The sequence below is a fragment of the Peromyscus maniculatus genome, chromosome 1 (genome assembly GCF_049852395.1).
Source record: "Peromyscus maniculatus bairdii isolate BWxNUB_F1_BW_parent chromosome 1, HU_Pman_BW_mat_3.1, whole genome shotgun sequence".
NCBI lineage: Eukaryota > Metazoa > Chordata > Mammalia > Rodentia > Cricetidae > Peromyscus > Peromyscus maniculatus.
This window is the reverse complement of record NC_134852.1, coordinates 92,362,818-92,377,178: the sequence shown is the minus strand read 5'-3', so window position 1 is coordinate 92,377,178 and position 14,361 is coordinate 92,362,818. Positions and strand designations below refer to the sequence as shown.

At 48.5% G+C, this 14,361-nt stretch overlaps 1 protein-coding gene across 10 annotated transcripts in view; it reads right to left on the bottom strand.

The window, feature by feature from the left end:
- Window positions 1-1,213: 1,213 nt before the first annotated feature.
- The window catches only part of Znf592 (zinc finger protein 592), a 55,115-nt gene continuing 41,967 nt past the window's right edge, over window positions 1,214-14,361 (bottom strand). For all 10 annotated transcript variants that reach the window (XM_076545947.1, XM_042278751.2, XM_076545933.1 and 7 more), the window contains 6 exons: window positions 8,975-9,151; window positions 8,537-8,696; window positions 8,165-8,452; window positions 7,819-7,931; window positions 6,929-7,064; window positions 1,214-5,088 (listed from right to left, as the gene is read on the bottom strand). In XM_076545947.1, the coding sequence (XP_076402062.1) occupies window positions 4,561-5,088; window positions 6,929-7,064; window positions 7,819-7,931; window positions 8,165-8,452; window positions 8,537-8,696; window positions 8,975-9,151 (1,402 nt within the window). In that variant the 3' untranslated portion in view covers window positions 1,214-4,560. The remainder of the gene's footprint in view (window positions 5,089-6,928; window positions 7,065-7,818; window positions 7,932-8,164; window positions 8,453-8,536; window positions 8,697-8,974; window positions 9,152-14,361) is intronic.

Sequence of the window (14,361 nt, the reverse complement as noted above, 5' to 3'; positions counted from 1 at the left end):
AAGTTGATACAAAACTGATAACTACACTTTGTTGTGGGATGTTCTGTATGTCCTGTGGGAGCCCGTTCTCGGGTTCCTCGTGGCTTTACCCAGCAGGTCCGCATAGAGGATGATCAGGACCACAGGCCTGAGTGCAGGTGTCTGAGATGGTCTGCACTTGGCTGTGCTGGGGGATGGTCTGTATGTCAAGTTGCTCTGATTGGTCAATAAATAAAATACTGACTGGCCAGTGGCCAGGCAGGAAGTATAGGCGGGACTAACAGAGAGGAGAAATAAAAGAACAGGAAGGACGGAGTCACTGCCAGCCTCCACCCTGACAAGCAGCATGAAAAGATACCGGTAAGCCACGAGCCAGGGTATAGATTTGTGGAAATGGATTAATTTAAGCTATAAGAACAGTTAGCAAGAAGCCTGCCATGGCCATAGTTTGTAAGCAATATAAGTCTCTGTGTTTATTTGGTTGGGTCTGAGTGGCTGTGGGACTGGCAGGTGACAAAGATTTGTCCTGACTGTGGGCAAGGCAGGAAAACTCTAGCTACAGCACTTGCTAAGAGGATGGGATTATAAATATATGTTTTGGGGCTGGAGAGATGGCTCAGTGGTTAGGAGCACTGGTTGCTCTTTCAGAGGTCCTGAGTTCGGTTCTCAGCAACCACATGGTGGCTCACAACCACCTGTAATGGGATCTGATACCCTCTTATGGTATAAAGGTGTACATGTAGATAGAGCACTCATAAACATAAAATAAATAAATCTTTAAAAATAAACAAATACGTGTTTTACATTTTCTCTATTAGTGGACCATCATTTTCCAATTAAAAAAAAGCATTTTAAACAGGGACCTGGAAAAAAAATCATGTATTCGAGAGTCATGGCCCAAGGCATCCCGTGTGCCTTCCTAAGCTGCTGTGAGTATTAATGAGGTGGGTGGCTGTCGAGACCTCTTGGAGAAGACAAAGGACATATTCTAGAATCTAGAGGGTCCACTCTTGTTTAGGTCTGCATGAGAGAGTCATGGCTATGTTACTAGTTACTAGTTAAGTTAGATCTGTTCATTCACGCACACATCCATTCACTCATCCGCACACCTTTTAAAGTACCGCTGGATGCAAAAAACTGTTTGAAGCTTTTAAAAAACTATACTGACCCAGTGTCTAAGTTTTGAACAACCTCTATAACATTATGTAAGTGAAAAAAAGCAAGCTTCAGAACATGGTGTATAGAATGCTACTGTTTGTATTAAAAATAGATATATAAATATACATATTTATAAACTCATAAATGCATAGAATTGCTCTGGAAAGATACACAAGATAAAGATAACAATGAGGAACTCTGGTGAGGGCACTGGAGGCTCACCTCCATCAGGAAGTTAACTTTTTATTGTATATTCATTTGTATTGTTGAATGTTTTGTTTGATGTCAAATGTATATGCATCTATTTTTTCCAAACAAAAAAATTAAAAAAAAATACCTGGTGCTGAATGTACAATGTTGAACAGGACAGAAGTTCCTCAGTCTGGGGCAAGGCAAAATGTGGAATTCTGGGGGGTGGGGGCAGGGGCCACAACACAACCATTAAATTTTTAAAACCCAGACTGTTTACATACGAGGCAAATTCTTTACAACAATTAGTCCATGGTAATTCGGCGTATCATTTTACAAAGACAAAGCAGTTAAAGTGTAAGTACTAGTCACGTGTCAAGCCTCAGTGTATTCGATGGTGGTTTCTAGAGGAGAGAATCTTATCTAACTTGATGAGGAGAGTACCCACTTCAGCAGTGACGTGCCTGTTACAGCAAGCGTCCTCAGAAGACAGACAATAGTGCATTGAAAATGGTCATGCGCAATCGGGAGATGCCGGCTCCAGGGAACGTGTGTTCCCCGGAGAGTTAGGTAACCTCTTCTACAGTGCTCCGGAAATGATGGGTCTTCAGATAGCAAAGTAAACCCCAGTGAGAATGAACGATGCAGGGACACGGCATGTGAAATGCAGGTCCCTCCTTGGGGTGACAAGGCACTGGTGGACTCCATGGAGGATCTGACACTGTGGGGCACCCTGCCTTTTCAGAGAGTAGGGTGAGCTTTGGACGGCTCCGTGCCACCGACAGGCTGGCTGCCACCGACAGGCTGGCAGCAGCCAGAGCAGCCCTGTCACTAAGAGAGCACAGTGGTTGACAGGCCTGACTCAGCACCATCGTCACAGGTGGCCCAACATATCTGTCATTCAACCTCTCTAAGGCTGTTGTCTTCTCTGTAAAACAGAAGGATAACCGGGGTCCTTGTGAGGACTGAATGAACATCTCTGTTAAGAGTTAACAAGATGCTGGCCATGAGCGGGACTGGAAATGCTATCTTCATCTTCACTGAATAATGAATAGGCATGCAGGCTAACTCTTAACCGATACCCCGCATCCAAATGTGAGCAGCAGATGAGATATGCTCGTCTCCAGGTCCAGAGTGCAGAATCCCCATGCTATTCTGGAAACTAGAAAGTGCTCGCACACTCACGGCTTCATGAGAGCTTGGGAGGAGCTGGATGGGGATTCCTAGCTCCACTCTGACGGGGTGGAGCCTGTGAGGAGGGAGGGCTGTTAGGAGCCGGTCACGGGCAGGAAGAACTCAGGCCGTGGCTCAGGCTTCCCAAAGCAATTTCTACTCTCCACTCCAAGAGGCTGGGGTTGGCATGCGCACAGGTGCTCTACCCCAGTCTCTCCCCCTGGGTTCCAGCTCCCGTGGTTCCTGAGTAGGAAGAAATGCAGACCTACAGCTCAAAGCCCTCTGTTCACGTCCTTAAGAACCTGTTCTCATGAATGATCTGGGGTACAGACACTCCCTGAAATGGGGACTAGCATAAGGTGAAAGACTGATAGGATCTGAAGAGAAGCCAGATTTATGCAATGGAATTGGGCAAGGGACAGTGGCTGGCTTCCCCTCACTGCCAGCTGGAGAAGCAGGGAAGTGCCTCCCAGGAAGAATGCTCACTCAAATGGTACAGACAGGGAGCCTCTGGATCTGAGCAAGCACTCACTCTCCCCAACATTGGCCATTCACCTCAAATCTGGCATTAGATAGAGCAAGAAAAAAATGTCTTCAATTGTGAAAAGGCCATGCATATTTATCCAACTTGATTCTTAATAGCTATTCATACCTCCTTTGAAAGGTCCAGTCTAGGAACTCAGCCAGCAGCCCTTCTCCAGGTTGCCCAGGAAGGGTCCTGCTGGTCCAGCTGCAGGCCATCTGAGTCAGAGAACACTCCCACAACCTGTCCCTGTGCTCGGGCAGGTCCCACCTCTCGTCTAGCCCTACGCCTACCACTTGTCTGGGTTTGCTGTGGCAATGGCAATTGTCTCCGAGTGCTGTACGGAAGTCACAGAATCCCTCCTTTCCACCCCTCCCCAAGAATCTCTTGGATTGAAAGCCCTTTCACGGAAAGATGCCCAGAGAATATCAACAGGCCTTAAGGCCAATGCCACTAGGCCAGCCAGAGTCCTTGGAGATGGCTTGTAACCAGTACTGACACCCTCCCTCTGCTCCTTTAGAAGTCTCAGAGAACCAAGATATCCAGGAGTCCTGGTTTCCCAACCTCAAGCTCCAGAGCCTAGAGCTCCATGGGCAGCAGAAACACGGTCTTCCTTCAGGTGGGGCAGTCGGGGAACTCTGGGAAGAGCCTGGGGGGAGCGGGGAAGTGCTAGCTCACATGAAGATGAATGCCAAGAGCCTACCTGCATGGTAAGAAGATTTTTTTTTATTGAAATATCGTCTGAGCAACAAGAATGTAGCCGAGAGGAGGAGGGGCTGGCCTGCCCGAGGCAGCAGCCTCTCTAATGGCACAGGATTAAGAATACAGACATCCCACTGTCTGTGTACCCACGCCCCACCTGTCTGGGATTGCAGGACAGCAGCAGGAGGGCCTGGCTCTCGGCACCTGCCTGCCTTGGCCATACTCCACGCTTCCCTCAGTTCCAAACACGAGGGTACTGCCATTGCTCCCCCCACAGAGACATGATCAGCCAGTGTGACAGGTGAGGTCCTCAGGATGGTTCTGGGGAAAAGAATCCGACAAGACAGGAAGGAAAGGGTGGTCAAGGAACCTCACCAAGCCAGGCTGGGCAGAGTTCCGGAGGAATGGCCAGCCCCTTCATTCTCCTCCTCCTTGGGCTCTGAAGGCAGGAAGGAGAGCTGGTGCCTACAGAAAACAGCTCTGAGGAGTCCCCGCTGATGGCAGCAGGTAGGGAGCCCAGAGCCGCACTGAGGAGCTGCAGGCTGAGTGGACAGCACTGGGGTTGGACTAGCCTGGGGCTGGAAAGACACGGATGAGAACTGGGGTACCAAGAAGCAGCATAAAGCCATAAATAACAGGAGCAAACTCAGAGCTGTGGGGGATTCTGGATGCCCCCCTCATTTTCTGGGGCCGGTGACATCCAGAGTCTCCAGCTCAGGACAGACACTGCTCCAGAGCGAGCAGAGCGGTCACACACACTGGGCAGAGCTTTCTAGTTCCCAGTCTGCACAGCGGTGGAGGGTGCCAGGCCTGACTGACGGCCACAAAGCCTCTGGTCACACCTGAGGAGATAGTGCATGGCTGTTCTGATCCTGAGAGGCCTGTGGTTGATTTTGGGGGCCTGGGGTACTGTCTTCCTCCAGGGACAGGCCTAGTGACCTCCTTGGCTTTAGGTCAGCCACCGAAGGCTCACGGGCACATTCTTCCAGTCCATTCTCTCTAGTTTCCTTGGCCACCTCCTCTCCAGAGCATGTCTCTGGGTCGGCGGCTTCCACCTTCACTTCCACAGTCTCCTCCTCCTCCTCTTCCTCCTCCTGGTCTCTCACTTTGTGGACTATGAAGAGGTGGCGGCTGAGGGAACTGGCGGACGTGTAGCACAACCCACAGAGGAGACACTGGGCTGTGGAGCTGTCCACCTGGTGCTGAGGTATGTGGCTCTGGAACTCGGACTCTGAGTCTGTGGCAAAGCTGCATTTCGCACACTGAAACAGGGACTTGTGCCTTTTGGTGGAGGAGACAGCCTCGCCATTGCTAGCGCCTGGAGCATCTGCCATTCTGCTGACTGGTCTTTTCAGATGGTTGACCTGAAAGAAAAGTCAGAGCAGAGATGAGGCCGGGCCCTCAGACGTACTTCCTGCTTACCAGGGAGAGCGCATGTGTACCATGGAACTCGTGCGGAGGCCAGAAGACAGCTTGTGGGAGTAGTTTTTTCATATTCACAGCAAACAGAAGGACATCCCACATCAGTGGGTTCTAGGGATAGCTCAAGACCTTTGGTTTTTTAATTTTAATTAGATTTATTCATTTTCTTTCACATGTGAGTGTTTTGCCTGCATGTATGTACGTGCACCATGTGCCCGAGAAGGTCAGAAAAAGGGGTTCAGGCTCCCCAGAAGTGCAATGCTGGCTAACTGTGAACCACCACATGGGTGCTCGGAATTGAACTTGGGTCCACTGGCAGAGTAACAGAAGTATTCTCAGCTGCTGCACCATTTCTCCAGCCCAAGTTGCTGTGCTGTGTTTCTAATGTTATGTATAGATGTGGCCTAACAGGAAGGTACAGAGTCCTGCTACCCCACTCCTCGGGCCTGTCTTCAAAGAACGTATTACTGGCTATGCTTAGTATTTGTCAACTTGACAGGTCATCTGGGAAGAGGCACCCTCAGTTAGAAATGCCTCCTTCAAATTGGCCTGCTGTAGGGCACTTTCTTGATTAATGATTGACATGGACGGATGGCCCCAGCCCACAGTGGTGGTGTCACCCGTGTATCCCTGTGCAGGTGGTTCTGGAGTGTTTAAGAAAGCAGGCTTAGCAAGCCATAGAGAGCAGGACAGTGAGCAGTGTTCCTCTATGGTCTCTGCTTCTGTTCCTGCCTCCAGGACAGACAATAAACTATAGGCTGCAATGAAGTCCTTCCTCTCCAAACTGTTTTTGGTCATGGTCTTCATCATAGCAATAGAGAGCAAACTAAGAATCCTGGGTTGTACAGCTCCTCTAAGAAACAGCTCATGAATGTTTAAAAAAAAAAAAAAAAAAGCTGTAAAATGATCGCATGCTATGCTCAATTCTCTCCCTCTGCAATTTGGTACCTAATAACACCTCCTGGAGCTTGTCTCCATGTGAGCAAACACACAAGCTTCATCTTCCTAGTGGCAGCACACTAACCCTTGTGGGCTGATGGTTTCCTCCAGCAGATACCCAAGTTCCGCCCCGTCACTGCGGGGGGCAGACATCACTGAGCACACTGCTGTACGCCTAGGGCTCAACACTCTCTACCCAAAGGTCCTAGAAGCAGAGCTGCTGTGTCCAAGGCATGTGCATGTCCTCATGTGTTGGTGCTGACCGAAGAGAAAGAAACGGCTACTCGACCTGCTTTGTGTGCTAGCGTCACTCCCTGACAGACAGTTTCAAGACAGCCCACGAGCCCCAGGGAGCTCTCCAACCTACCGAGTCCTCCTCAGAGCCCCTGGCTCTGTGCCGTCATGTGGGAAGACCTGCAGTGCAGGCCCGTCAGGCTCTCTAGGAGCTCTCCAGAAATGGGAAAGGGGCACGCAACAGGATGAGGGAAGACAGCAAGGGGCTGGCGGAGGCTCTGGACCTGACTCTTCCCACAGCTAGAGCGACGGGGAAGTAAGGACCTTCCTGACAAGGTGCCCCCGCTGCCCATCCCATCGCATTTGCAGGAAGCAGAAGTAAGGTTAGAGTGATGAACGTCTCGGGGGCAGGCTTTCCCGTGGATCTTCGTTCTGTCTCCCACTTATGCTCAGTGCCCTAACGGGACACACGGAAATAGTGACTACATTTAGGTGTCACTCTGCTTGCTCCAGGACCACAACTACTAAGAGGCTCCTGAAGCCCCTCTGATGCCTTTCCAGTCCCAGGCCTCAGGAGCAGCCAGTTCAAGGCAGCGATCCCACACTTACCTGAGGGGAATGTCCACCCGGATGTCTGGCTTTGGACGTCTGGCTCAAATCAGGGTTTCTGATACCATGCATAAGGCTGATGTGGCTCTCCAGGAGGGAGGGCTGAGGAAAGCTGGGGCTATCCTCAGTGCAGTACCTGCAAGAGCACAGTTGAGGAGGTGGTGAAACCCCGGGATCCCCGAGTTCCTCACCAATATGCGAAGGAAAGCTATGTGAGCAGGTAGACCCGTTAATCAAACCAGTGAGATGGCCAGGGAGCAGACAAGAGCACTCCGAAGGCTGATGTACTCAACACTAGGCCCTCATCCCAATGCCGTCCAGAGGGCCTAGTGCTAGGCCAGAACACATCTGTCACTACTCGACATCATCATCTCTACTCTCAAATATTAGGCCCCATTGAGAAAATTCGGGCTAAGGAGTGAGAAAGGAAAGGGTCAAGAGCGGCCAGGCCCTGGACGCTGGTTCCTGGTTGTTACTGGATGTTTTGATCACAGGAACACTGCGAGACTGCCACCTTGAATTGGGCAGAGTCAACGACTAGTTGATGGGAATTAGCCACAGAGATTTTGGAGGACCCAGGATATGATAGACAGGCACAGGAAGGGATAAGGAGGGGCTTAAAAAGATTTGCGGGCCTTTTTGATCTGGGAATTGTGGAGACAGGGTCCGCTGGTTGTTCCTTTGCTGCTTTCTTTTTTACCCCAATATCTGATACCTGAGTTTTTATTAATAATAGAACAATTTAGATAACGGCTCCACCTAACTTGCCAGATTCCTAATTTAGCTGGTGTTTTCCTGCTGGCACCCCATCTCACAGCACAGAAGAGCCCCAGTGGTGCCCAGGCAGAGCCTTCTGAATTCCAGGACTTCCTTTCCCCTTGCAGACTCACCCACAAGTGTAGACCTTCTTGACTGTGTCGTGGTTGTTGCGTATGTGTTTGCGCAGGCTGCTGGGGGTATGGAAGGACTGTTCACACTGCCGGCATGGGTACCGCTTCAGTGTCTGCGGGAAGAGGAAACAAATCCCAAAGCATCAGCATCCCAAGTTCTGGGTCCTCTTTCTAAGTTGTAGCGATATGGCCAGAAAGGAGGATAGCCCCAAGACCTTAAGATCTACCATACACACGCTGCCCCAAGCACCAGGAACCTGCAGAGGTTAGCACATAAGAGGATCCTTGCCTACAGGACAGACGCCCCAGATTCCAGTGCCACACTGTGACACGTGGCTGCACTCACCCGACCGTGGCTCTTTTTCATGTGGGACACATAGCTCTCTCTATCAGGAACCCATTCCTGGCACTCCTGGCAGGTCCAGCCAGTGCTCCTCATCCGGGGCCTGGCTTCAGCCCTGCGGTGGGCTTCCGGCCGGCCCCAACGACCAGCCGTCAGGGAGCTGCCTCTAGCAGCTACATTTGTGGCTGGGGGCTCAGTGGGAGCCCGAGACGCAGGGCGACTAGAGGATGTGTCCGCTGAAGACTGGAGGCTGGACAGCTCATCCACGTTCCGGGGAACCCCGTGGGTACTCTGGGGATGGAAAGATGCACAGAGTCACACCCCTGGCCCAAGGCACATCACTTCTTCCGAAGCTTCTCTCCCAGGGCACCTCACCTTGACATGCTGCATTAATTCTGGCTTCTGCATAAACAGGAGCGGGCACTCAGGGCACTTGAAGACACCCGCCTGTGTCTTGCTGACATTCTGGTAAAAATGCTGTTGAATGTGCCTCTTCTTATTGAAGACCATTTCACAGGAGCACTTATAAATTAGCCTGACAAAACAAGCCCCGGAGGTGTGAGGTAACCAGGGCTCTTCTGGCAGGATCAAACAGCCCCTCTCCCTGTCTCTGCCCTCTCTGAACCAGGGTGAAGTCTGGAGACTCACTAGCCTGAGACAGTGTGCATCTTTTCCTGCCTTGGGATGTCCTCAGGAGACTCCACATCATCTCTCCATAGAGCCTCAGTCCCCCAGCCCATCCTTATGCCACCCGTACAGCATCCGGACCACCCTCTGCCCCACAGGACCTGCTGGTCCTGCAGCTGCACTCACTGGGAGGGTCTGTGGGGCTGGGTGGGGTGCTGGGCGGTACTGTGGTCCATTGTACTACTGGCAGTCTTGAAGGCCATGGGGCAGAATGCACACTTGTGGAAAACCTGGCAGTGTCGCTCCTGGATGTGGCTTTTCAGCAAGGCCAAAGTCAGGTGGATGACACCACAGTGGATGCACCTGGACAGCAAAGGTGGAGGAGGGTTAGACCCAGGGTAAGGCGGGAAGAGGATGAAAGGCAAGAAAAAGGCCACCTCAGGGCCCTGCTCCCTCATTCCAGTCCACAGGCTGCAGCCTCTGCACATACATCCTAATACTGTACTTGCTGCTATCTGCATAAATGCACAAAACTCCTTGTGCCCAAGGTCATGTCTGGCAGAGAAGGAAGGATAATCCTAAGTCCTCTCCAAACTGGCCATCCTGCAAACTAAAAATCTGAAGCCTTCCTGAGAGAAGCTGGTAGGAGTGGAGAAGAAGGAGAACAGTTCAGTACTGACTCAAGTTCAGTTCCAGGCCAGCAAGATGGTTAGGCATGCACAGGTTCTTACTGCCCGACTTGAAGGCCCAAGTTCAGTTCTCAGAATCCAAGTGGTAGGAAACTACCAACTCCCATAAGCTGTCCACAGGCCTACACACACACACACACACACACACACACACACACACACACACACACACACAGAAAAATCAACTTCCAGCATACACAAGTACTTCCAACTCATAACCACATTTTAAAAATGAAAGACAATTTTATAATTAATGCTGTGAAACATGTGAAGTTTTAAAATAAGTGTATAAGCCGGGCGGTGGTGGCGCACGCCTTTAATCCCAGCACTCGGGAGGCAGAGCCAGGCGGATCTCTGTGAGTTCGAGGCCAGCCTGGGCTACCAAGTGAGTTCCAGGAAAGGCGCAAAGCTACACAGAGAAACCCTGTCTTGAAAAACCAAAAAAAAAAATAAAAAAAAAAAAAAATAAAATAAAATAAGTGTATAATATTTAACTTTGTCCATTATCAGCAATAAGAAAACAATAAATAGTATAATTGTGCTTTCTTATGACATCATTGGCCACATTCCAAATCATTTAAAAAGGATAGATTAAGTTTTAAAAACATCTGTGGGAAGAAGGGCAGAAAGAATATGAGACAGCCAGACTGGCTCAGCAGCCTGAAGCACTGGCCGCTCTTCCAGAGGACTGGGTTTGATTCCTAGTACCACAAGGTGGTTCATCTGTGACTCTAGTTCCAGGGGATCTGACACCCTCTCCTGGTCTCTGTGCATACCAGGCATGCATATGGTTCATAGACATACATGCAGACAAACATTCATAATAAATAAAGTTAATTTAAAAATAGTAAAACTAAATTTAAAAAGAGAATCTAAGAGACAAAAGATAGGAAAAGGGGCTGTGGAATGCCACCTTCTGAACAAGACACAGCCACTGCCATCAGGAACTCAGAGCATCAGGCATTGGTAGCTGGGTCTGCATAAGAATGGGCTCCTCAGGCCAGCAATGGTGGTGCACACCTTTTATCCCAGCACACGGGAGGCAGAGGCAAGAGGATCTCTGAGCTTGAGTCCAGCCTGGTCTACAGAGCGAGTTCTTGGTCAGCTATTGAGAAATTCAGGGAGGGGGCTTGGTGATTCCACCACGATCAATGGACAACTCCAATTCAATGCTCACAAAGATGACCCTGGTTAAACTAGGTCATAGAATGAAACTAAGTCATGTGACTCTGGAAAAGAGACTGGTAGGGATGAAGGTTAGAGGCTGATAGAAAAAAGGAGGAATTAATCAAAATATATTATATACACATATGAAATTGTCAAAAGAATAAAAATCAAAACTTTAACTTCCTAAAACATATACATTATACATGTATTTTACAGAAAATGCAAATTATATAACACACACACACACACACACACACACACACACACACACACACACACACAATGTACAAGCTTTTTAGCATTGTCCTAAAACAGAAAGAATACAAAATACAAACTAATATTGTAAAAACCCTGTAGTAGCATTCAGTAAAATGAAACAGTTATCCTTTTAGAAATTAGTGATTAGCATTAGCACCAGGAGACTGGGGAGACATATCTACAATTCATACATCTAACAAGGGACTGAGTAACAACTGTTGGCAAAGACAAAAGGATAAAAACTTCATACCCTGCTGGTAGGAATTTAAAATGGTACAGCAGCTGTGGAATACAGTCTGCCAGCACCTCAAGAAGCTAACTAACCACAGAATCTGGATTTGGTATTCCTAGTTACTCCTATGCGTCCACTCAAAAGAAAGGAGCAGGAGGTGTGAGGCTCACTCCTGCAATCCTGGCACACAGGAAGCCAAGGCAGGCAGATTGCCATGAATCTGAAGCCAGCTTGGGTAACATTGTGAGCTACAGTCCAATTTGAGCTACATAGGTAAACCCTGTTTCAAAATTAACAGAAACTGCTGGTGCGTGCCTTTAATCCCAACACTTGGGAGGCAGAGGCAGGCAGATCTCTGTGAGTTCTAAGCCAGCCTGGTCTACAGAGTGAGTTCCAGGACATCCAGAGCTACATAGAGAGACCCCGCCTTGAAAACAAACAAACAAATCAATAAATAATAAAGGGGGTTTGAGAAATGGCTCAGTGGACAAGAGCACTTGCTGCTTTTCCAGAGATCTCAAGTTCAATCAGTTCCTAGCACTCACATCAGTACCCAAGGCAGCTCCCAACCACTATAACTCTAGCCCCAAGGGATGTTCTCTTCTGGAATCTGCACATATCTGGCATACATACACACATATACAGAAACATAAGTAAAAATAAATCTTTTTGTAAAAAGATTATAGTTGAGGAACTTAAGTACCTCCCCCATACACACACACTTTTTTCCCCTCAAGACAGGGTTTCTCTGTGTACCCTAGCTGTCCTGTAACTCGCTCTGTAGACCAGGCTGACCTCGAACGCATAGAGACCCACCTGCCTCTGCCTCCCGAGGGCTAGGATTAAAGGTGTGTGCCACTACCACCCTGGAGTGGGTAGCCATTCCAGCTTTGACCTGGAAGTTCCAACCCCCATTGAGGCTTCAGTAACTGTCACACCTACAAGGCAGAGCCGAGAGAGGACCCTGAAGACCCGAGATCCGGATGCATGGGCTCTCTTGGTTCCTGGACCCTGGTCGCTGGAGGCAGACTGAGCAGAGTTCTCCAGAGAACACCGCCAGACTGCGCTACACCTTTCCCAGACCCTGTAAACTATTCCTTCACTTGTGAGTTACCCCACAAAATAAACCTCTTTTAACTGCGTGGAGTGGCCTTAATAATTTCACCAATACCACTCGGCCTTAAATAACCCTTTATTGGCATGTGTCTTCTGAGTTCAACACTAGTCCCTTGAACATTTTAATGTCACTCTTCTCAGAACAATGTTTTATATGGCATTCATTATAAAAAGGCTTGATAACTTAATTGCTTTTAACACATTCTTTTTATTATTTTTTTTTAAAGATTTGTCTGTTTATTATGTATGCCTGCATACCAGAAGAGGGCACCAGATCTCATTACAGATAGTTGTGAGCCACCATGTGGTTGCTAGGAATTGAACTCAGGACCTCTGGAAGAATAGTCTGTGCTCTAAACCGCTGAGCCATCTCTCCAGCCCTATCTTTTTATTCTTAAAGAAGTAAAATAAATATTTAATTAAAATGAAAGGTTTACCAGGTATGATGGTGCATGCCTGGATCTTAGTGCTAAGAACCCAGAGGCAGGAAGAATGTGCAGTTTGAAGTGGTGACCAATCTGTGCAACTGGGAATTTCTAGAACTAAAGAGTCAAGAGACAGAGACGGAGAAGCATCTCTGTGGCAGAGCACTCGCCTAGCACTTGAAGCCCTGGCTCCAATCCCTAGAATTTAGGAGAGAAAAATTAGAATATAAGTCTCTTGGTGCTGGGTATGGTTGCACATGCCTTCAGTCCCAGCACTTAGGAGTCAGAGGCAGATAGATGGAGGCAGATCTCTGTGAATCCAAGGTCAGCTTGGTCTACATAGTTCCAGCCAGGGCCATACGATGAGACCCTGTCTCAAAACCACAACAACAAAACAAGAGGAAAGAAAGAAAAAGACACACCCTCTAAATATTTTGGTATCGAATGAATTGCTATTAGATTGGATTTGCTCTTAGAATTAGCTGTATAAACTTGTTAGTTTAAAAGGTATTGGGAGCTTTTATTTTGTTTTGCTTTAAAAAAGGATTTTATATGCCAGGTGCTGGTAGAGCACGCCTTTAATCTCAGCTCTTGGGAGGCAGAGGCAGGCGGATCTCTGAGTTCGAGGATGAAAAACCCAGATAGATAGATAGATAGATAGATAGATAGATAGATAGATAGATAGATAGATAGATAGATAGATAGATGATGGATAGATGGGTAGATGGATAGATGGATAGATGGATAGATGGATAGAGATAGGTAAAGGGACTTTATTTTTAATTCTGGGTGTGTGTCTGTGTATGGGTTTATGCATGTGAGTTCAATGTCTACAGAGGCCAAAAGAGGGAGTCAGATCTCCTGGAGCTCAAGTTACAGGTGGTTGTGAGCTGTTCAGTATGGATGCTGGGAGCTAAGCCCAGATCCTCTGCAAGAGCAGCATAGGCTCTCACCTGCTCAGCCATCTCTCACAGAGGCCAAGATTCAGTCCCCAGCACCCACATAGTAGGAGCGAACTGACACCTGCAAGCTGTTCACTGATCTCCACAAGCACACTGGCATGGACTCTCACAAACAAAGAATGAGTATTATTTCTTATCCAAAATTCTAATGAGCCAGACCCACACTTGATGCAAACCTTTCTGCAGCTCTTCACTATCCTGGCTAAAGTCCACAAGTTTGACAGTGAACATAGATGCTGCCTGGCCTGGCCCTGCCACCTCCCCAGCTCATTTCTCACCATTCCCTCAGGTCATATTCACAAACCTTCCACCCATTACCCTGGGAATCCCTTTTGTGTTTGCTAGTCTCCCTCTCCGCCCTGCCACAGACCCTCTCCCTCACCCTTCTGCTTGAAAACCTCCTAATGTTCCTGTGGTGGCCATTTGCAGATCAGATGTGAGCTCTCACTACTGCCTGCCACCACACTCCCACCATGACGGCTCCCCCCTGACACTGTAAGCCAGCCTCCATCAAATGCGTCTTCTGTAGGTTACCTTGTCCTAGTGTTCCTTTATCACAGCAATACAACAGTAACCTGGACACTCCCCTTTCAGAGACTCCTGACTGTTCCACTCTGAGTTATAATTGTGTGTGTGTGTGTGTGTGTGTGTGTGTGAGAGAGAGAGAGAGAGAGAGAGAGAGAGAGAAATTTGAAACAGTCTCATAATGTAGCCCAGGCTAACC